We start from the raw sequence: 23,158 nt of genomic DNA on the forward strand, positions 1-23,158 counted from the left end.
GGGATCATACACCATGACCAAGAGGGATTCATCCCAGGGATGCAAGGATGGTACAACATTTGAAAGTCCATCAACATCATCCACCACATCAACAAAAAGAAAGACAAAAACCACATGATCATCTCCATAGAGATGAAAAAGCATTCAACAAAATTCAACATCCATTCATGATAAAAACTATCAACAAAATGGGCATAGAGGGCAAGTACCTCAACATAATAAAGGCCATATATGATAAAGCCACAGCTAACATCATACTGAACAGCAAGAGTCTGAAAGCTTTTCCTCTGAGATCGGGAACAAAACATGGATGCCCCCTCTCCCCACTGTTATTCAACATAGTACTGGAGGTCCTAACCACAGTAATCAGACAAAACAAAGAAATACAAGGAATCCAGACTGGTAAAGAAGAAGTCAAACTGTCACTATTTGCAGATGACATGATATTGTACATAAAAAACCCTAAAGACTCCACTCCAAAACTACTAGAACTAATATCGGAATTCAGCAAAGTTGCAGGATACAAAATTAACACACAGAAATGTGTGGCTTTCCTATACACTAACAATGAACTAATAGAAAGTGAAATCAGGAAAACAATTCCATCCACAATAGCATCAAAAAGAATAAAATACCTAGGAATAAACCTACCCAAGGAAGTGAAAGACCTATACCCTGAAAACTGCAAGACACTCTTAAGAGAAATTAAAGAGGACACTAACAAATGGAAACTCATCCCATGCTCCTGGCTAGGAAGAATTAATATCATCAAAATGGCCATCATGCCCAAAGCAATATACAGATTCCATGCAATCCCTATCAAATTACCAACAGCATTCTTCAATGAACTGGAACAAATAGTTCAAAAATTCATATGGAAGCACCAAAGACCCCAAATAGCTAAAGCAATACTGAGAAGGAAGAATAAAGTGGGGGTGGGGGGATCTCACTCCCCAACTTCAAGCTCTACTACAAAGCCACAGTAATCAAGACAATTTGGTACTGGCCCAAGAACAGAGCCACATACCAATGGAACAGAATAGAGACTCCAAACATTAACCCAAACATATATAGTCAACTAACATTCGGTAAAGGGGCCATGGACATACAATGGGGAAATGACAGTCTCTTCAACAGATGATGCTGGCAAAACTGGACAGCTACATGTAAGAGAATGAAACTGGATCACTGTCTAACCCCATACACAAAAGTAAATTCGAAATGGATCAAAGACCTGAATGTAAGTCCTGAAACCATAAAACTCTTAGAAAAAACATAGGCAAAAATCTCATGTTCATAAACATGAGTGACTTCCTCATGAACATATCTCCCCAGGCAAGGGAAACAAAAGCAAAAATGAACAAGTGGAACTATATCAAGCTAAAAAGCTTCTGTACAGCAAAGGACACCATCAATAGAACAAAAAGGTACCCTACAGTATGGGAGAATATACTCATAAATGACAGAACTGATAAAGGATTGACATCCAAAATATATAAAGAGCTCATGCACCTCAACAAACAAAAAGCAAATACCACAATTAAGAAATGAGCAGAGGAGCTGAATAGACAGTTCTCCAAAGAAGAAATTCAAATGGCCAACAGACACCTGAAAAGGTGCTCCATATCGCTAGTCATCAGAGAAACGCAAATTAAAATCACAATGAGATATCACCTCACACCAGTAGGGATCGCCACCATCCAAAAGACAAACAACAACAAATGTTGGCGAGGTTGTGGAGAAAGGGGAACCCTCCTACATGGCTGGTGGGAATATAAATTAGTTCAACCATTGTGGAAAGCCGTATGGAGGTTCCTCAGAAAGCTCAAACTAGAAATATCATTTGACCCAGGAATTGCACTTCTAGGAATTTACCCTAAGAATGCAGCACTCAAGTTTGAAAAAGACAGATGCACCCCTATGTTTATCGCTGCACTATTTACAATAGCCAAGATATGGAAGCAACCTAAATGTCCATCAGTAGATGAATGGATAAAGAAGATGTGGTACATATACACTATGGAATATTATTCAGCCATAAGAAAAAAACAGATCCTACCATTCGCAACAACATGGATGGAGCTAGAGGGTATTATGCTCAGTGAAATAAGCCAGGTGAAGAAAGAGTAGTACCAAATGATTTCACTCATATGTGGAGTATAAGAACAAAGGAAAACTGAAGGAACAAAACAGTAGCAGAATCACAGAAACCAAGAATGGACTAACAGTTACCAAAGGGAAAGGGACTGGGGAGGATGGATGGGAAGGGAGGGATAAGGGCAGGGAAAAACAAAGGGGGCATTACTATTAGCATGTATAGTGTGGGGCGGGGGGACACGGAGAGGGCTGTGCAACACAGAGAAGACAAGTAGTAATTTTACAGCATCTTACTACGCTGACTGACAGTGACTGTGAAGGGGTATGTGGGGGAGACTTGGCGAAGGGGGGAGCCTAGTAAACATAATGTTCTTCATATAATTGTAGATTAATGATACCAAAATAAAAAAAAAGATTAAATGACAGAAAGAAATAGAGAGGAAGAGCATCAGAGACTGAACAGATAAGAGTTTCAGGGAGATAGATTGCAAAGGCAACAAAGAAAGAAAGGGAAAGTCTGAAGAGAGTGAAATAGAGGCAGAGAGAATGAGAGAGAAAGTGACTAAATTGACACAGAGTCCAAGAATTAGAGACAGAAGCCAAGAGAGTGGAGATGGCTAAGGGCAGAGCAAAAGAGGAGAGTAGGCACACACCGATTGAGAGACAGTGACAGACATAGATGGGACCAGAAAAATAAACAGAGAAAGACTAAGACTCATACAGAGAAATGAAGATATTCACAGAAACAGCAGAAGATTGAGAAATATAGAGTCAGAGGCAAGACAATAGAGGAAGAGACTGAGGGAGAGGGGAACAGTGAGAGAAACTGAGAAGCAAAGAGACAGGTCAGGGTCTGAGTTCCAGAAAGACATGCAGCAAGATGCCCAGCTCAGGAGCTGAGCAGAATCTGAGCCAGAATCTGATTAGCTGAGCATGAAGAACCGCATTTCTTTGAAATTTGACATTTAAAATACCAGTATTCACAATGAGAATAAGCATCCATTTATATTTACATAACTTTATCTGTAACAAAACACTTCTAGTCAGTAGTTGAGATGTTTGCAGAAACAAGTCAGTTATATGCAGAACAGGTGCTGAATCCCAATCCCTGGGAATTTCAAAGTAAGCTGCTTTCTCCTGTCTAATGAATGAATATGTCCAGGACTGAGGTGGCCGTGCAGGGTGTACTGAGGATGTGGGGCTCAGATCCCACCCCTAACCTGGCTGTCCTTCGCCAGCCTAAGCCAGGTCTGCAGTTGCTGAAAGATGTTCTGTAGAGAGATGAGAATTTTGAAAGTCAGACCCTAGCACTAATAAGGTTATGAGTATGCAAACTAGTATGCAAATGACAATGCAAACCACCCAGAGCTTATTTTCTCTTACCTGCCGCCCTTGGCGGAGGCTGGGGGAGTCTGCTGGACTCTCAGGTGCCATGTCCAAGCAGTGGGAGGCACCAGGAATGAGAAGAGCTGACTTCAAGGGTCCCAAGGCTTGTGTTACACTTAGTACATGCCAGGGGTCTATGTCCCCTGGAAATTAAGGAGAGAATGGTGTGTTGAGCTGGGGCAAGGTGGAAACTTAGGAGTCTGGTTCTAATGACATGCTCACCATTAACAAACAGCACTTGGGTGGCCCCTAGGGTCTGGCCACCATAGTAGGAGTTTGTCTGTGCCACAGCCTGGGCTATGGATGAGGCTGAGAGTCCAAACACCTGCTCACATAGCTCTAGGTGGGAAGGCAGTGCTGGGAGCTGGGAGAAAGGACATCTAGGGCCCTCACAGGTGACATCTATGGAAGGAAATATTTATTAGTGTGGGGCATACAGCCAGCCCCCAATTCTCCTTTAATAATCATTTACAGAGCTCTCCCCCAGTGGTGACCAAGATACCTCCAGACCCTCCCTTCAATGAGTTCACCATCCTGTCAGAGAGACTCCCCCCAGCCCCTGCCCCCTGACAGTGACAGCCAGATAAACAAACACATTTTTAGTCTAAATATGTCTCATGCTATATTTGAGACACAGTTACATGAAAAAAAAATGTTGTTTATCTGAAATTCAAATTTAACTGGACATCCTGCTTTATTTGGCAACGCTACCCTACAGTCACTGAGGAGCCATGGAAGAGTTTTGAAAAGGAGAAGAACAAGTCATATTGCAAAAGCTCTCTCTGGATCCCTGAGGAAGCTGGGTTGTAAGGGTGAAAAGAAGGTCTAGACACCAAAGAGGAGGCTGGGAGGATGGGGGCATCTACCAAGACAGCAGAGGTGGGATAGAAAGGGGGTTGGGGTGAACTGGAGAAGTCCAAAATGAAGAGTAGGCAGGACTCAGTGATTGATAGGCTATGGAGATAATGGGGAGGAGACATGTAAAACACTGCTAGGGGTTCCAGCCTGGTGATTAGGGAGGGTGTCACCATCATTCCTGGGACAAGGACACAGATGAAGAGCAGATTGAAGGGGTGATTACTCATGTTGGGGACTAAGTGTGTATGTGAGAAGGTATGTGAGGACCAAGTACACATGCACCCTCTAGTATAGCTGTCTACTCTCAATCCCCACACCTGTAGGTTAAAAAATTCCAGCAGTCAGGTCAGTTGTCCTGTGAAAATGAAAATGAATCCAGATTACCTATGACATGGGTTGTATGGGCATAGCACATAAGGTATGTTCTAAGGGTGATGTTGGGCCAGTCACTCACAGAAGCCAAACTCAGTACAAGTTTGGTACAACCACTGCCGATCACCCATGCCGGACTCTTGGGGTTCTGTGACCCTCAGCTGTGCCACTGTCTCTGCTCGGGAAAAGCTTAAACACTTCTGGCCCAGACTGTGGATGACAACCTAGAGGACAATATGCATATATACATACACATACATACGTACCTATACACACACACACACATAAATTCCTTCCCTCCCCCCAACAAGCCAGGTCTAGAAGCAGAGGGCCCTACAAGTGAACTGTCAGAAGTCAGAAGAGTGAATTTCAGAGTTCTCGAACTGTTGTAGGTCACAGGGAGTGTAGAGATTAAGGTACCAGATGACTGTGAGACCTTGGACAGGTGATAACCCCTTGGACCTCATTTTCCTCACCAATAAGTTGGGATAATAAAACCAATCTCCTAAAACTATAGTGAGAAGTCAATTAAGATATGTAAAGAGCTTCACACAGCGTTTGGTCCAGACAGCGCTGGTAGCCGATTGTAACAGTGTGTTTCTAAGGATACTGGTATCTCGGAGAACTCTGTTCCCAGGGCTACATTTCTTCACTCATTCTGTAAATACTAATTGAGCACCTGCTATGTGAGACACTGTTGCAGGCCCTGGGAAGATAGAACAAGACAGGTAAAAGAGCTAATAGTCATAGTCGCTAACATTTGCATACTGTGTGCCAGGCTCCTGCTGAGTGCTCTACATGCCCCACTTCATTTCTTGAAACTCACACCTTGCCTGTGAGGTGTCATCCCCATTTTACAGATTGGGAAATTAAGGCCCAGAAAGGGTTCACGCTTGCCCAAGATCAGAGAGCAGAGGTGGAACTGGAACCCTTGCAGGCGGACTCTTCCAGAAGATGCTCAGAGGTGCTCACCTGCACGGCACGTCTCAGCCCGCGGTAGGGAGTGGAGCGACTGCAGTTGCCCCCGCCCCCGAGGAGGAGTCCGCAGAGATGTCGCACACTCAGCGGCGCTCCAGTCTGTCCGTCGTACTGCACTGCACCTCCCACCAGGGCCTGCAGCGCCCCCAACATTTCTGCCTGGTCCTCAGCGCGGTTCAGGGACCCGCAGGCGACCAAGTCCGCCCGCAGCGCTGCCTGAGTCGCCCTGCCGGCACGTAGCCGCCGCTCCACCTCTGCGAAAGCTGCAGATGCCGCCTCCCGGCACTGCGGGGAACAAGAGGCAGGCCTGGGCCTCGGCTTTACCTTCTCCAGGGGTCTTCCTGGAGCTCCCCGCCTACGGGATCAAACTCCTCCTCGGGCGGTCGAAACTGGCTTCACCCACTTCCGTTTCCTCTTGTGGATAGCCTTTCCCAGGCCTCACCCCACAGTGAGCCTCAGCCCACTGAGAGGGTTGTCGGTCCCTCGGCCCCGCGCCTCCTCAGCCTCGCCCCTGTTGGGACGCTTCCCTTTCTGGGAGAGCCACCGCATACTCAGTTCCCACCTTCATCCCAAATCCTCCCGCTACCCGTAGCTCAGGACTTCATCAGACCCCGCTACCTTGTAGGCTTCACCCTTTTTCTTTGACTCCCAACTTCCAAGGCCTACTCTCTCTCCCTATCATCCTCGGAGTAGGCTCCATTTCCTACCTCCGCGGATCCGCCAATCGCCACGCTCATTAGACTTCTGGACACCACCTATAGTCGGGCCGTAGGAGAAGATATCAGGGACTCCCATGGCGGGGACCCTTCTCCTCCCGCACCCGCCGCCCGCCATTCTTACCTGATTGTACTCGGAGAAATCCAGCACCGCCTGCACCGGGGCGGAAGAGGCGACGGAAGCGAAAATGAGGTGGGGGTACTAAAGGAGAAGAGTGGGGTTTGAGGAACTGGGTCCCCATACTTCCTGCCCCTATGTCACTCACCAGGGTGGTTTTAAGCAAGTTCCCACCCTCTATACACTCGACTCTTTGGAAAGCTCTTCTGGGGGAAAGGAGGATGTGGGGGAAAGGAATGTACTGGTAAGGTATTCCTATTATCTGAGGTGGGAGCCCCGGAGTTCAAGTTTCCTCTTCCCAGCTGGCCCAGAGGAGTGCCGGGGACCTTTAGCCTGGCCCAGGCGGCCAGGGACCCGGCGTAGGAGCCTCCAAAGCAGATCCAGTAGCTGGAGAAGGAGACGTTGAAGAGGCGAGCAAGTGCGAGGCGTGCAGAGACCACGTCAGCCAGCCTGGGGTCAGAGAGGAGGCTCAGTCAGTCCTCAACGCTGAGAATCCCTGAAGATTCTCCCTCTACATAGGCGGTGATCCAGAGACTCGAGTGTGGATAGTCTGGCGAGAACCAAGGCTCTTTTCTCATGATCATTTCTGAGGGCTCCCTTCCCTGGTACATTTCCACATGTACAGGTAGGCTAGAGGAGACCTCCAAGCTGCTTCCCTTCTGGACTAGATGGTAGAGGGAAATCTCCAAGGTTTCCAGTTTCCAGGTTAGATGGAAACCTGGCAAAATATAAGGGAGAGGTTGGGAGCAGAAAAGGAGAGCTACTCAGGAAGAGGCTGAATGGGTTAGAAGGCACTGAAAGAGGAGACACAATTGGAAAAAGAGAGAGGATATGTCTCACATTCTCTTCAATTGTTGATTCTTTCTTTCCCAACCTTCTGAAATGGTTTTCAGTTAGTGCCATCCTACTGCAGTTAGAAACTGATTTAGCTTGTGAAAAGATTGCAAGATAGAGAAACATGGAGTCAAAGAGACCTTTGTAATCTAGGTAACAGATGCTGTAGTCTGGACCAGCAGGCCATAGAGGGACAGAAAGAGATGAGAGTACACTGTAAGAGAAAGAACGACATAGGGAGGACAGAGACCCAGAGATGGAGAAAGAATAAGACACTGAAAAACGAGGGAAACCTGGAACCCAGAGGTCACCTTTGGACAGTGGAGGAGACACAGTGATCCAGAGATGCCGAGACACAAACATTCTCAGTTGTGTGACTCCAAACACTTTCCTTCCCCCAACTTACGCATGGCGGCTGGACAAGAAGCGGAGCTGAGCCATGTCCAGGCCCCTGGCAGGTACACTCAGACCATAAAATCTGTGTTCCAGGCCTATCACAAGAGCCCCCCATGCTGGGGCCAGGGCTGCAGGATGCCCTGTGAAGAGTATGCAGAGTGGGGGTAAGGGGTGAGCTGGTCTTAAGCCCTGGCCTCCATCAAGGCTTATAACTGCAACATGCATCTCCTCTTCCTGGCCCCCACCAGTTTCCCAGCTATGTCTTTTTCCACCCTTGTTTCTTACCTCTCATCACTGAGCCAGGTCCAAGGCTGCCCTCACCACCTAGATGCAGGAATACAGGTCCATCCTGGCTGGCCCAGTGTTGGTCATTTGCCCAGTACCTCTAAGAGTTGGGAAAGAAGAAATGGGATTGTGAAAATTCTGACTTAGTATTTATTCCTTTTGGTTCTAGTCTCTTTCCTTTATGGATCTTTCTTTATATACTTAGTAGTATGTGAAATAAGCTTGTTTATTTACATGTTCATTTCTCTTCTATTTGTTTTATCATCTAGAATATAAGGTGTACAAAAGAGAGTAGATAGTTTTGTTATGTTTTCACTCTTATATCCTTAGGGTCAAGGATAGTGGCTAGCACATTGCAGACACTTGCTATACATTGAAATAATAATTATAGAATGAGTAATAAATGCAGGTGGATTTAGGAATAGGGCTCAGGTAAGCTGGCCTTTGGAAACTATAGAGCAGTTATGAAAAATGGTGAATTTGTCCATTTATTCAATAGATATCTTCAAGTGCCTGTTGTGAGCCAGGTCTTATTCCAAAGCTGGTCCGAATACCTGCTACATAGTGAAACTTGGTGGTGGTTTTAGTGTTCAATGCAAAGGACAGGGAGAAGGAGACTGAGGGGCAGTGAAAGAGTGAGAGTGAATGCCAGAGAGAAGGAAAGACTGAGGGACAAAGAAAGTGGGAGGCTAAGAAGAAGGCAGGGAGATAAGGGGATAGAGGACAAGTCTAAGAAACAGGCGCTAGACTAAAGCACCATCAGGGATACTGGCAGCAGGCAGAAGATGAAATGAGGTGCACAGAGATGGGAGGTGAAGTGTTGAGACAGGGGAGGCGGCAAAGACAGTGGGAAAGTGAGGAAGGGGCTGCGTAGGTGGTGAGCTCCCCCTCTTCTGGCCTCACCTGCAGGAAAGATCGTCTGTCAGATGCGTTGAAGGGATCCAGTGGCTGCTCCAGCCACCCTTGTTTTGGGATGGCCACTGTATCTGGGCTCAGGCCCAGGCCCAGGGTAGAGCTCTCCTGAAACCTTTGCATATGCTCACCCAGGCGCCTAAGAAGGGAGGCTGTGGGACACAAAAGGGAAGGAGTCAGGCCAGACCATATGGGAGCCCCTGCCTGACCCTCAGCCTCCTCCTACCTGGAGCTGAAGACCCCCAGAGGGAAACCAGGAGCACAAGGCCCAGCCACGGGGCAGGCCAGATGGCCATGCTGTCCAGTGTCCTGCACAAGAGCTCTGGGTGCTTGTTCTCCCCACTCACTAAGGACCTTTACCATATCCCTAGTAGGGCTGGGCTTTAAATTGATAGTCTTTCATCCAGAGCTCAGGTTGCTGTTCAGATGCCTCTCCTGGGACAGGTCAAGCGTCTGTAGGAACCACTGAAGCAGGGCAGGGACGCCAGAATCTGTCTACAGAAGCCTGCTGATGTGGCACCTGAATATCCAATTTCTCTCTTCCTTCTGTACCTCTGTATGCCTCAGTCTCCCCTCTACCCCTTAGTCTTCCCCCTCTTTACCCCAGATTCCCCCTTCGTGTGCCCTAGTCCATTTTCTGTCTTCAGTCGCCACCTCAGGACTGCCTCTTACCCACTTACTCTGTATTGTATCTCTGCCCCTCAGCATTATCTTCAGTCGGCCTCAGTTGCCCCAACACTCTGTCTCTCCCTGTCTTTGTTCCTTAGTCCCCTGTCTCTCTTCCGATCTTCTCTACTTCAGTTTCTCTCTCTGTCCCTGAGTCTCACCCTGTCTACTCTCTAGTCTCCCCACTTTCTGCTCCTCATCACAGCCCCACAACTCCTGTGACCCCCAATCTTACCACTCTCCTTAGATTTTTTGTGGTTCTTTGAACATCCAGACTTGTTCCTGCCTCAGAATGCTTATCCTTGCTGTTTCTGCTCTGAATTGCTGCTTCTCCACAAATGCACATGGCTTGCTCCTTTACCTGAATAGATCGCTATTCAAATGCCATCTGTTCAGAGGTCTTTCATGGTCATCTTTTTAAAAATTGCCAAAGCTGCAGTCCTCCTCTATTCCTTTTCCTGCTTTATTCTTCTTCATAATACTTATCACTATTGGAAATACTATACATATTTTATTTATCTATATGGTTTATCTGTTTCCAAGGCTAGAAAGGAAGGTCCAGGAATTTTCACCTCTTTTGTTTATTGCTAAATGTCTAGTTCCTACAACATCATGGACAATCAATAAATATTTGTTGAGTGAATGAATAACCCATCAAGTAATATTTCTGGTTCTAATTAAAAATATTTCCAGAATCTGACAATTTTTCACCACCTCCAGGGCTATCACCTTACTCTGAGCTACCATCATCTCTGACTTGGAATATCACAGAAGCCTCTTAGCTGGTCTCTCTGCTTCTGATTTATCCTCCACTCGGCAAATACATCCTAGTGAATATAAATTCAATCATTCCACTTCTTGGTTCAAAACATTTCCCTGGTTCCCCATCTTACTCAATAGTCTTTGAAGTTCCATGTGATCTGGCCCCCTGTTACCTGCATGATTTCATCTCCTACCCTTCACTCCTTGGCTCACTGCTCCAGCAACATTGGATTACCTCATATTTCATAAGCCTTTCAACTCCACTTCTTCCTCAGAATCTTTGCTCTCACTGGGATGCTTTTTCTCCAAATAAACAAATCTTTTCTTACTTCTTATAGTTCCCTAGTTATATTTCACCTTACCAGATAGGTTTTACCTGATCACTCATATAAAAAAGCACAACCTCTGATACTCTCAGTCCCCTGACCCTTGTATTGTCAGTCCCTGATTATGATAATGTTTTTGCATTTCTATCCCAAACTTTTCCCCAGGAAACAAGTTTATTGCAGCAGGAATTTTATCTTTTGTTCACTGCTTCATCCATAACACCCAAACCACTTCAAAGCAGTTGGTAGGTGCTTGATAGATATATAATGAGTAGAAGGCTATATATGGTGAATTAATCAATTCATCAATTAATTTTGAGGTCAGAAGAGGATTCCCTAAGAACGCAGCATTAGAATTGAGGTAAGACTGAGGAGCTGGAAGGAGCATGAAGTGATCTGGGGTTAGAGGGGTCCTGGCCCAAGCAACAGCAAATGCAAAGACTATGAGTTGCATACTTGCCTGGCACCTTCAAGGAAAATCAACCAAGTCAGTGAAGCTGCAGGAGACTGAATGAAGGAACTCGAATTAGATGAGAAATGTGATGAGCAGCAGAGTCATGCCTGCTGGCAGACCATAAAAAAGGCTTTGGATTTTATTTAAAATTGGTATGTCATTACAGGAAGCCCTTTGAAAAGTAATCTATTGGTACATTTATTAATTTCTTTTTCAGTAAATATCAATTTGCTCAATTGTTTTAATTGCTAGACTGGAAAGGTAAGGATCTTCACTCCAGCTCAAAAATAAGAAGACAAATAGCCCATTTAAAATGGGCAAAGGATTTGAAGAGGCATTTCTCCTAAGAAGATATACCACTGGCCAATGAAAAGATGTTCAACATCAAAATCTCACTTATCTGAGAGAAGGTGACACTCCAGAAACAAGCATGCCTCCAATATGAATCCCACTACATCTTCATCTTCTCCCTGGTTTTGCTTCAGACCTGTAGCAGGGAATCCAGAAACAGGACTCAATTCATTTTTTGTTCAGCATGGTTAAAATGAGCAAGCAAAGAAATAAAAACACTAGGTGCCAAGCTGTGTAGCGAAGCTCAGGCTGGAGGAAGACCCCTGCAAAGCAGGGGCCTTCGCAGCTGGCTCCCTCTATTACCCACCTTGGTTTTGTTATTCTCCATTATACTATTGGCTTTGTTTTTACCTGCATTGTTGCTAAAGACTAAGCTAACCTTTGCTAAGCAGCGTGGAAAGGATGAGAACATAAACTTCCCAAAAGCTTTTCAGGACAGTGCTCCTGAAGAATAGAACATGCAGGGCCAGATGGTGATTTTAGCATAAAGTACCAAAACCTGCTGTTAGTCAAACATTGACCACCCCATTTCCACTGAGAATGCCCCCCTTGTTTACACTGCTAGTGAAACTAGTGACGGAAAGTTTTCTAGAAATCAAGTTATGAGAGAATGTTGAATGGAATAACCCTGTTGACACTTAATTGATCATTTCATGTTTTCTTCCCTCTACTACTTCTATAGTTTGTTTTTCTTCTTTCCTAATTACAGCCCTTTACTAGAATTTGTGCCTCATACGTGAAATTACCAAGTACCATAATTTTCCAGGAAGTAAAGATACCTCAAAACAAGTGCTGGGCATAGAAGCCATGGAGCATAAATCTGCAAAGAAGTGAAAAACTAACCTTTTCAAAGAATATTACTTCTCTCTCACTTACCAGCTTTACATCTCCCTGTATGGCCCCATAAGATGGCTGGTTAGCCAGAGACGGGTAAGATTACTCAAGAGAGGAATAACCTAAGACAGGCACAGTTGCAGGGGGGCCATCAGGTGAGAAAAAGGGGGCCAACAGAGGTGAGGCTTAGAACCTCAGCCCCCCAGTTTTGAGAGAAATCTTCTACACCTGTGGATGTTTTGTTGCCCTTGTTCAGCTTGGATTAAGACCTGGTCTGTAGGCACAAACTTGATCATCTATACCTGCCTTCTTACAGTTCTAAATCATGCTATCTATATCTTGCATTTACCTACTACATTAACATTTTGTTAGATTCACATATAAAGTATAAAAATCAAATGAATAATCATACATTATATTTGATGTGATTGTTTATAGTTTAAGGTTTATAGTTAAAACAGAAACAGTTTCTATGATATGAATGCTCTTGCATTGTTCACCATGTAAGAACTTGTTTAGTCCCTGCAGTAGTGGAGTCTTGGAAACTTGTGTAGCATATGTCAAGGAGATTTTGGTATCCACATAGAAGAAAGAGAAATGTAGATAAAAAGGGGAAATTTAGTTTGCTGCCTACTGTGTCCTATAAAGGAGTATAAGATGAAGATATGAGTTTATGATTTTAAATTGATTATAAATTTATTAAAGCCTCTAAGAATATTTTTGTGGGAAAGAATCCTAGCTAACTGTGGCACTAGGTGACCTGTATTTCACCCTGAGCTGATAGACTCCATAGTCGCTGCTACATACTGCACGCTCCTACGGTCACATGCACTACTTAGAAACTGCATTGCATAGAAACGTAAAACACAATAGAGTACATATTAATAAGAAAAGTTTCAGTCAGACAACAGAAAAACAATCACCTGTCTAACACTTGACCAACCACGAATAGATTAGAAAGGAAAAGAAAGAAAAAAGCTTGCCTATACTTATTAACCAACTGCCTATACTAATGAATCATCAGAACAATAAAAAATGATCATATCCTTGTGCAAAATGGTATAAATAAAGCTGTCATCGACACTTTGTCGAGAGACCACCTCCATCTGACTCCGTGTCCTGTCTCTCCACACACCGACTCCGTCTCATCCTTTTGGGCTTCACACCCACCCGCTGGAGCTGGACTCCAGCAACTAGGTGCAGCCTCAATTGTGGGCACTTGGGTAACATCTGTCAAAGCCATCAATTCATGTATGCACAAGAAACTAAAAACAATGAAATCTACTGGGAGGGTAGGAGACTGGGCATAGCGGAATTCAGTGACAAGGGATGCTCACTGCATGCTTTTAAAAAATATATTGTGACTTCATTTCCTATTAAAAAATACAGAATTTAAGAATATACTATAAAAGTACAGTAAAGGAGGAGCTAAGAAAGAAATGCTGGGCTCACAGGAATCCACCTCCTTTGAAATGGTCACCAAGCAGTACTGAGGTTTCTCAGGTGACAACGATTCACACAAATACAATTTGAGTTCTCTCTGGAAACCTAATGCAAACCCATAGGAAGGCTCCAACTGCAAGCCTGGCCATGCGCAGGCCCAGATAAGAGAACTGAAACTGTCATGAAAAATCATTGAAAAAAGGGTCCTGTGGTGGGCTCGTTCTTCAGGCACAAAACTGGATCTTCCCATTGTGGGTATTGCCTGTGACTCTTGTTTCAATGGTCATACTCACCATGTGCCCTTTAGGAGAAGCAGAAATTTCCATGGATTCCCCGGTTAGAACCCACAGGTTTGTAAAAACCTATGGTTCCTTTATCAAGTTCATTAGTATGGCTCAGAACCAAAGGTTTGTTTGTTTGAATGAAGCTTGATCATTTTATTAAGACAGTAATGGGAGGCAGGAAAGAATTTTGGCCTTCAATACCATCCACAGGAAAGATGCTAATGGAGTTAATATTTTCAAAGAAAATACAAGCCTGTAGAATGGCTGGGTAGTTCAGCTGGGCTAGAGCATGGTCATAACCACAGGTTGCAGGTTTGTTTCTGTACCAGCCTCTTCTCTCTGGTTTTGTTTCCTCTGAACTGTTCTTATCAGAAGTTCTCTCTCAGTCTTAGCTGTAAAAGCAGGGGATAAGTTAACCATGCTCTAGGAAGCCTTAAATCAGTCCCCTAGATTTCCCCCCCCTTTTTAACCCATTCACAATCCAAATGACCCATCCATCTTAGAGCAGGACAGGTAGTGGTTCATTCTTTTAAACTCTCAGTGCTCTGTACAGCACCATTGGTGAACTGCAAAAGGGGTTATAAACTATTCACAAAATCCACCCACAAATTAAGGGTACTATTTCCATATAACCTTGGTTTACTCCCAGAGCCTTGTGCTCTCTCCCAAATTAATTGTAATGTGCACATGTATTTTTGTTGCAAGAAAGTAGGGTATAGGAAGCTTAAAGTAATTTTAAGCATAAAAATTATATCTGGGGGGAAAGTGAAGTTTGAGGAGGAAACAATGACATAAGATTAAGGGCTGTAAAAAAGTACTTGTTCATGCAATTATTTTTTTTCATGAATAATGATTATATCAACTTACTTAGAATTTACCTTTGATATATCAAGAATGATGCAACAGTTTCATTTTTATATGGTCAATAATTACAATACAAAGAAAAACAACTATTTAAACTCTTGATAAAAATTAATTAATTATCAAAAAATGTACCAGGGGTGCATAGTTTTAAAACTTAGGGAAGCTAACAAAATTTTTAAGCCTAAAGGCTCAAACTTGGCCAAGTATAGAATAACTAAGCTCTGTTCTTTTTTCAGCATTTGTTTGATTCTTATTCATATTGGAAACAGTCTCCATGCCCAATGTTAAGAGGCTCCACTCAGACCAAATATTTCAATGCGTCCTTGCCTGGAACGTTTGGAGGTCTGCATAGCTGCCTGGGCAACTCAAAGCAAGGGTCTGGTGACCAGCTGAGTGACACATCCTTCTTACCCTCAGGATAGAAATTGGAAGAACTTGTAAGTGGCCAGAAAATCTAGAACACTCGAGGGTGCCACTGTTATTCCAAAAATGGTGAAGATCTCTCTTTCCATTTGAAATGGTCTTGGCCTGCGTGGCCTCCCAACTGGAGGTAGGCGGGACGCTGAGTTGGCTGGGAAATTTTCCAGGAGGAAGAGCCACCCATCCAGGATCTTTGCGAGGGCCAGGATTTACTTGGCTGCTCCACACACACACACACACACACACCACACCTGTACCTACTAAACCCTGTTTGCACGCTGTCCTTGTTCCGCGTCTAAAAAGAAGTGTGCGCCAAGCTTGTTGAACTTGAGAATGATTGGGCTACGGGAGGCGCAGCGTGTGAGCCCCTAGAGAATGAAGCACGCGGTGAGAGGAAGATTACTGTAGAAGCTGGCTAAGGAAGTCCTTGGAATTCTTCCTGGAGCTCCAGCGGCGGGAACTGGGCGAGAAAGTCATTTTTGGATGATGGAGATCTTTGAGCTGTTACCGGAGCCCATCTTTCTCCACCATTCTCCTGCCCCAACCACGCGCTCCACCAGTAAGGAGATGAATCGAGTTGAAAATAACTTTCTGGAAAGAACGGAAAAAAATTGAAACTCCTGATGACATCCGAATGACACCAGAGGGTTTTCGTGCTACACTTAACCATTAGCAGAAATGATCTGTACATCTTTTCCCCATCTGTCAAATTAAAATACTGAGAACCTACCACGCTGTGGGGGCACCAGGGGTACCAGAGGAATGAAGACACCACAGTCCTCGCCTTCATAGAGAAGGAAGATAAACATAAGTAGTTAGTTATAATAAAACCTCAAAGTGAAGCAGAAGGCACTCACACAGCTGGGAGTTTTCCAGGGAGCAGAGAAGGGACATCTTCTCAGTTCTTGGGCACCACACGGCAGACATGCCAAAGACTTCATTACCCGCCGTATGGAAGCCAATCCAGCTGCACCCAGCCGGGACCAAACCCACTCCACAAACTGGAGGGTCAGTTTCATAATCTGCCCATTCGGAAGTAAAGCTCGGAATGACCAGCTTCTCCTTGCAGACCTATCCCTGGGTCAGAAGAAGGAAGCTCGTCCTGTGAACGCTTCTTGGTGTTTTCTCAAGGAGGAACTGACAAGTTTCAGAAAGTCTTGTTTTCCACAGAAGAGGCGAAAGTTCATTTCTTTCCGAAGCAATTTTCGCCTTGTCTGCTTGCAGGAGTGCAGAAAGGAGGAATGGAAAACAAGAAGAGAAGCTTGGAGAAACAAGCTTGATCGTGGTTAAAATCAGCGAAACGATAGTCTCTTTTGGAAAAAAGGAAGAAAGCTTTCCTTTAAACACAAAAATGTTAAGAAACTTTTTAATTTTTCAAGAAAAAAAAGAATAGTGCCACAAGCAGTTAGCTCAGTTGATTAGAGCGTGGTGATAATGACGCCAAGACTGATGGTTCGGTTCAGTTTCCCCTACGGGACGTGAGAGGTTTTTTTTTTTCTAACTATAACAAAAATTCCTTTTACTGCAATCACCCTACGCATTGGAAATAAACTCTCCGGGGTAAAACTGGAATTAAATGTTGACATCATTTCTTAATCCTCAGCAGTGAAACCTACTTTCTTGGTTCCCTCTCCAAAGGGGGAGAGAAAGAAAAAGAATAAGCTTGTGGGAAAAGTGGCAAAAGATTTCAGATCGAAATTTTAGTAAAGAAAATGAGGGTACCAGAGTAGAGGTGGTATAGAAGGTAAGGTGTGTGTCTGATGGCCCCTGTCCATCTGAGTGCCATGGATTCCTCATCTCTTTCCCAGAGTCCAGTCCACCAGGTCCCCTTGTGGCCATTATGTGTTTCATGTAACTGCTCATTCTTTGCACTGACTTTCAACATTGTAAGCATTGATATTTCTTGTTGTTAAAAATAACCACAATCGGACAAATTGCATATTTCCTTTCCTTTTCTTTTTCTTTTAAGCAGTAAGCTTCCACCAGGATTTCTGTCCATGAGGACAGATATTTTTTTTCTCCTTCTGGATCTCCAGAACCACGAACAATTCTGAACACAAAGTAAACATTCAGAAATATTTGTGGACAGTGAATATATGAAGTCTTGCCATCAAAGTATCTTTTCAAACATTGTGATTTTGTTTGCTGAATCTCATCATTTCACCTATATAAAGGAACCAACGCTTACCAAAGTCACCATTTATGACAAAATAATGTGGTTGTAAAGGCCACATTATTTTGTAGAATATGTAAGAATTTCAGAAATGAAAAATTAATGATAAATATAATCCCAATAGAAATGAAATTCAGATTTGATAAAGAGACATTTTTCAAGAGATGATGAAACAACAGCTCAATACTTGAAATACAAGGCCAAATTTCATTTAAGGAGAGAATTATGTTGGTAAGGTACAGTCCTTTGGAGAGAGCCAATGGCTGGCTTTTTTGTGGGGAGAAGGCTTAGGGAAGTGAGGACTGTCAGATACTAAGTGGGTTGACATAATTTATGGAAGCCTAGTTATTTGAGAGAAACTGTTTTCATTTGGTTGGCACTCATAGGCCTGTTTATTGAAGTGAGTCCATCTGTGACTGGCTCACTTTCAGAAAGCAGGGCTGACAGTGATTAGTTGTCCCACAAAAAGTATGTTCACAAAACGATTATCATTGACAGATTGAATTGGTTTAGAATTGGTTCTGGTTGCTACTTGTTATCATGGCAACAGAACAATCAGTAAGTCTTTCCCTAAGTTTGTAATTAGTTTATGCCCTCAACACTTTACCTTGACCTAAAAATAAAATATTATTTTATTCATTTGATTTAGTATCCAAGTAATGTGTAATTAAAACAATTTTATCTCTGAACCCTCAGTCTACCTTAGACACCTTTAACTTTCAGTTTGGTGATGGGATGAATAGCAGAGATGGAGTTAAGAAAGGATGAAGGATGGGTAAGGCTTAGAGATATTGTAGCTGGGATGGATCATGATCATGGCTGGGGTGATGGGGAAATTGGGATAAGAAACTGGAATATATGGAACACATAACTGGTAGTAAAAAAGATGATTTTAATTCTGAGTTTTGCCTCAAATCAACCTAAATAATTAATTCCTTGTGGTGGGTTTACTGTAAGGATAACCCAATTCTTCTCCCATCATCTTATCCATGCTTTTTTCTATGTGATCTTATAGTGCCTTCCCAGTTCCTTGGCTGAGCACTGCAGTTTACTTTGGCCAGTGGAATATTAACAGACTTGACAAAGAAGATTTCTGAATATGCCCTTTGCTCTTTCTGCTTGCTTTTTGAAAGTTGTGGTTTTAGTTTTAGTTTGTTTTTTTAAAATGGTCTGTTTTTTAAAGCAGCTTTAGCTTAACAGCAAAATTGAGTGAAAAATTCTTATATTCCCTCCCCCAGTACACACACATCCTTTCCTATCATCAACTGCCAGAGTCCAGCTCCACCCGAGGGGTGGGTCACGAAGGAAAGGACAGCGTCGACGAATGAGGAGATGAGACTCAAGATCAGGTTGAAGAATCTCCTGACATCAAGTGACAGGGTCTTTATTTTTATATCTTTTAGGTCTTTACATAATATTAAACCTTTGACAATGTTTTTTCCCTTTAGTTTTTGCATAATTCCGTCTCATTACAGATGTTATAATTTCCTTGAACAGCTTCCTTGTAACATTTAATGTTTAACTTTCCCCTAATCTTTTTGCCCAAAGATGTAGACTACGTGCTAGGTGCTAGACAGGAAAATGGCGTGTGGCAGTCTGTGGGCTATGATTATGCTTTTAAGCATGTGAGGTTATACAGAATTTAATGCATATATAAAGTTTAAGCTGTATGGTTAAAACTATTAAGCTTCTATTCACATGCTCTGAGGTTTCTGTTTACATCCAAACGTTATCCATCCCCATCCTAGTTTAAGGTCTATGTCCTCACGATCTGGATCTGATTTTTGTATACAATATGAACATTTTATTCTATTATAATAATCATTCCACATTTTTAGATCTTTGTATCTTTCTTCTCTAGTTCGTAAGCAGTATGGTTTATTACTTATCTTTATCCTTTCACACAGTGACACAGAGTCTGTGCATACTACTTTGCCATTAATATAATAGTATTTTATCTTGTATTCATCATAAATCCCTGTGTATGGGATATTTGTGAAAGTCCATTTCCCTATCTTTCCCATAGAAATTTTTCCTTTAGGGGGATACCAGAGGCATCCCCTTATGTTCTAAGCAACATGGGGAGGCCCCTGGGCAGTAGGGATTATTAGGTGTTTTTTAGTTTCACTTTGCTGCTTCACAGGAACTCCTGGGCTTTTCCACGGGCCTGGCTCCCATAACTCCTTCTTAGCCAATTCTGTAAGAAATTCCTCGTTCGTCATATATGTGTTGTTGCAGAATGGGGGACAGGCTGGATCTAATTCTTGGAACAGCTTGGTTTGTTCTGACTTAACTGCTTGTGGCAGCATGCCGGGGACGGTTGGTCCCGGAACGCTACTTTTATTCACGGAACTACTGTTTTGATTCCAATTATGATCAAAGGTTCATGTTATGTTGATTAATAGAGATGAATCAGTTTTAGATACATATGATTTCCCATATATGAGCCCAATTACCAATATCATAACTGCAAAAATAAGTACAGGAACTAGCAGGGGCCAGCTACGAGGTTTCCTGGCTTTTTCAGGATTCCTCTTCATGCGTGGACCTTGTCAAACAGCATGAGCAGCATGGCCCACGCCAATCAACATCCTAAATTAGAATGATACATTTGTTACAACTGAAGTCTACATTAAAGCATTATCCTTCAAGGTCCATAGTTTATATGAGGATTCCCTCTTGATATATATTCCAAAGGTTTTGGCACATATCTGACATATGTCCATCATTATAGTATCATACAGAATTGTTTCACTGCCCTAAAAATCCTCTGTGCCCTGCCTGTATATTATCTCTCTTTCCCTCCCAACCCCTAGAAACCTCTGATTTTTTAACTTTCTCCAAAGCTTTGCCTTTTCCAGATCTCATATAGTTGACTCATATGGTATGTAGCCTTTTCAGATATGCTTCTTTCACTTAGTAATATGCATTTGAAACTCCTCCACAACTTTTCATGGCTTGATAGCTCATTTCTTTTTAGTGCCAAATAATATTCCACTGTCTGGATGTACTACAGTTTATCTACTTGCCTACTGAAGGACCCCTTGGTTGCTTCCAATTTTTGGCAATTATGAACAAAACTGCTCTGAACATCTGTGTTCAGGTATTTGTGTGGACTTCAGTTTTCAGCTCTTTTGGGTATAAATAGCAAGGAATGAGATTGCTGGATCATATGATTGTTAAGAGTATTTAGTTTTATAAAAGACTGCCAAACTGTGTCCCAAAGTGACTACACTAGTTTGCATTTCCACCAACAATGTATGAGAGTTCCTGTGATTCCACATCCTCTGCAGCAATTGGTGGTGTCACTGTCTCAGATTTTGGCCATTCTAATAGGTGTGTGCAATAGTACTTCGTTGTTGTTTTAAGGATTGCTGGCAATTAGAGACTAACGTGAATCAGTAAATCTCTCAGTGTCATTTTCTCTTCGAATTTACTGTGCCTCGTCAGTCCACTGTCTGATTACCTTTGCTTTATCCAGTTGTAGTTTTTCCCCTAAAAAACCCATGTGGAATACTTACTTATCTAAATGCTTGAAACACTTTTGGGGCAGAGCTTTTTATTAAAGATCAATTATATGTCACCTCACAGGTCACTTGCCAGTGCATGGACTGAATGTCTTTGAGAGCTCTGGCCCAACCTTATTTGGCCAGAGTTTGGGTGTCAGCATTATATGTAGAAAATATGGCTGCCCTTAATGAAAATATATATCATTTTTGTGATTGCAGGGTGATGGTGCAGTAAATGTCTACTATATGAGACTAATGCCATCATTTTAAATTTAAGCAAAATTCTAGAACCAGTCTTTATGAATATTTGTTCTGAAAGGGAAAACAACAGAGAAGACAAACATGGAATGAAAATCCATTTGTGATGTGTTGCTATAAAAGAACTTTGGAAAATTCTTCAGTTTCCTCAGGGAGAGGAATTTTCATGTACTCCAGTCAGTGAATTACTAATGACTTAAAACAGTTTTATTTGTACTGACAATAACAATCTTTTTCCTGACTATTGGATTATTCTCATGAACATTCAAATATGCTATTTGACTCCTACGTTAAAAAGGCTTCTCCTGATGTTGAGGATGGTGGTGTGCATAGAGCAGCAGAAATCTCCTCCAAAAACCACATATATCTATGAAAATATAACAAAGACAACTCTTCCTAAAATACAGACCAGAGGACACAGGACAACATCCAGGCCACATCCACACCTGTGAGAACCCAGCGCCTTGCGAAGGGTGAGAGAAAGGCCACAAACTAACAAGAAGGAAAGCTCTTCCAGCTGTCACTCGTACCACCTCTGCAAACTATCTCTATCACCATGAAAAGGCAAAACTAGAGGCAGACAAAGATCACAGAGACAACACCTGAGAGGGAGACAGACCTAACCAGTCTTCCTGAAAAAGAATTCAAAATAAAAATCATGAACATGCTGACAGAGATGCAGAGAAAAATGCAAGAGCAATGGGATGAAGTCTGGAGAGAGATCACAGATGTCAGGAAGGAGATCACAGAAGTGAAACAAACCCTGGAAGGATTTATAAGCAGAATGGATAAGATGCAAGAGGCCATTGAAGGAATAGAAAACAGAGAACAGGAATGCATAGAAGCTGACATAGAGAGAGATAAAAGGATCTCCAGGAACGAAACAACACTAAGAGAACTATGTGACCAATCCAAAAGGAATAATATTCGTATTACAGGGGTACCAGAAGAAGAAGAGGAAAAGGGATAGAAAGTCTCTTTGAAGAAATAATTGCTGAAAACGTCCCCAAACAGGGGGAGGAAATAATCGAACAGACCACGGAAATACACAGAACCCCCAAAAGAAAGGATACAAGGAGGACAACACCAAGACACATAATAATTAAAATGGCAAGGATCAAGGACAAGGAAAGAGTTTTAAAGGCAGCTAGAGAGAAAAAGGTCACCTATACAGGAAAACCCATCAGGCTAACATCAGACTTCTCAACAGAAACCCTACAGGCCAGAAGAGAATGGCATGATATATTTAATGCAATGAAACAGAAGGGCCTTGAACCAAGGATACTGTATCCAGCACGACTATCATTTAAACATGATGATGGGATTAAACAATTCCCAGACAAGCAAAAGCTGAGGGAATTTGCTTCCCACAAACCGCCTCTACAGGGCATCTTACAGGGACTGCTCTAGATGGGAGCACTCCTAAAAAGAGCACAGAACAAAACACCCAACATATGAAGAATGGAGAAGGAGGAATAAGAAGGGAGAGTAGAAAAGAATCTCCAGACAGTATATATAACAGCTCAATAAGCAAGCTAAGTTAGGCAGTAAGATACTAAAGAAGCTAAACTTGAACCTTTGGTAACCACAAATCTAAAGCCTGCAATGGCAATAAGTACATATCTCTCAATAGTCACCCTAAATGTAAATGGACTTAATGCAGCAATCAAAAGACACAGAGTAATAGAATGGATAAAAAAGCAAGACCATCTATATGCTGCTTACAAGAAACTAACCTCAAACTCAAAGACATGCACAGACTAAAAGTCAAGGGATGGAAAAACATATTTCAAGCAAACAACAGTGAGAAGAAAGCAGGGGTTTCAGTACTAATATCAGACAAAATAGACTTCAAAACAAAG

General features: G+C 42.8%; 2 protein-coding genes across 5 annotated transcripts in view; both read right to left on the reverse strand.

Annotated features, from left to right (window-relative positions):
• Positions 1-3,076: 3,076 nt before the first annotated feature.
• On the reverse strand, positions 3,077-9,248 carry PRSS16 (serine protease 16). Its single transcript, XM_017666850.3, has 12 exons — positions 9,179-9,248; positions 8,944-9,104; positions 8,041-8,140; positions 7,766-7,895; positions 6,852-6,975; positions 6,532-6,609; positions 6,399-6,446; positions 5,686-5,976; positions 4,796-4,937; positions 3,706-3,885; positions 3,481-3,626; positions 3,077-3,368 (listed from the first exon to the last, which is right to left on the reverse strand). Exons 1-12 carry the CDS (start codon positions 9,246-9,248, stop codon positions 3,300-3,302), a joined length of 1,539 nt encoding a protein of 512 aa, XP_017522339.3. The 3' UTR covers positions 3,077-3,299.
• Positions 9,249-11,426: 2,178 nt separating this feature from the next.
• The window catches only part of LOC108400702 (histone H2A type 1-H), a 113,061-nt gene continuing 101,329 nt past the window's right edge, over positions 11,427-23,158 (reverse strand). The window contains exon 2 of one of the 4 annotated variants that reach the window (XM_037000201.2): positions 11,427-11,647. The gene's annotated coding sequence lies outside the window, so the exon portion shown is untranslated. Of the gene's footprint in view, positions 11,648-15,810; positions 15,948-23,158 lie in introns of those variants that run through there. The other 3 variants (XR_005056453.2, XR_012126203.1, XM_073224539.1) reach the window with 3 other exon arrangements.

Source organism: Manis javanica, chromosome 16, assembly GCF_040802235.1.
Source record: "Manis javanica isolate MJ-LG chromosome 16, MJ_LKY, whole genome shotgun sequence".
Lineage (NCBI taxonomy): Eukaryota > Metazoa > Chordata > Mammalia > Pholidota > Manidae > Manis > Manis javanica.

Coding starts and splice junctions, on each gene's coding strand:
- PRSS16 (XM_017666850.3), bottom strand. CDS start 9,248: ATGGCCATCTGGCCTGCCCCGTGGCTGGGCCTTGTGCTCCTGGTTTCC. Junction 8,141..8,943: donor ACAGACGATCTTTCCTGCAG/GTGAGGCCAGAA, acceptor CCCAACTCTTAG/AGGTACTGGGCAAATGACCA. Junction 7,896..8,040: donor ACCTGGCTCAGTGATGAGAG/GTAAGAAACAAG, acceptor TACTCTTCACAG/GGCATCCTGCAGCCCTGGCC.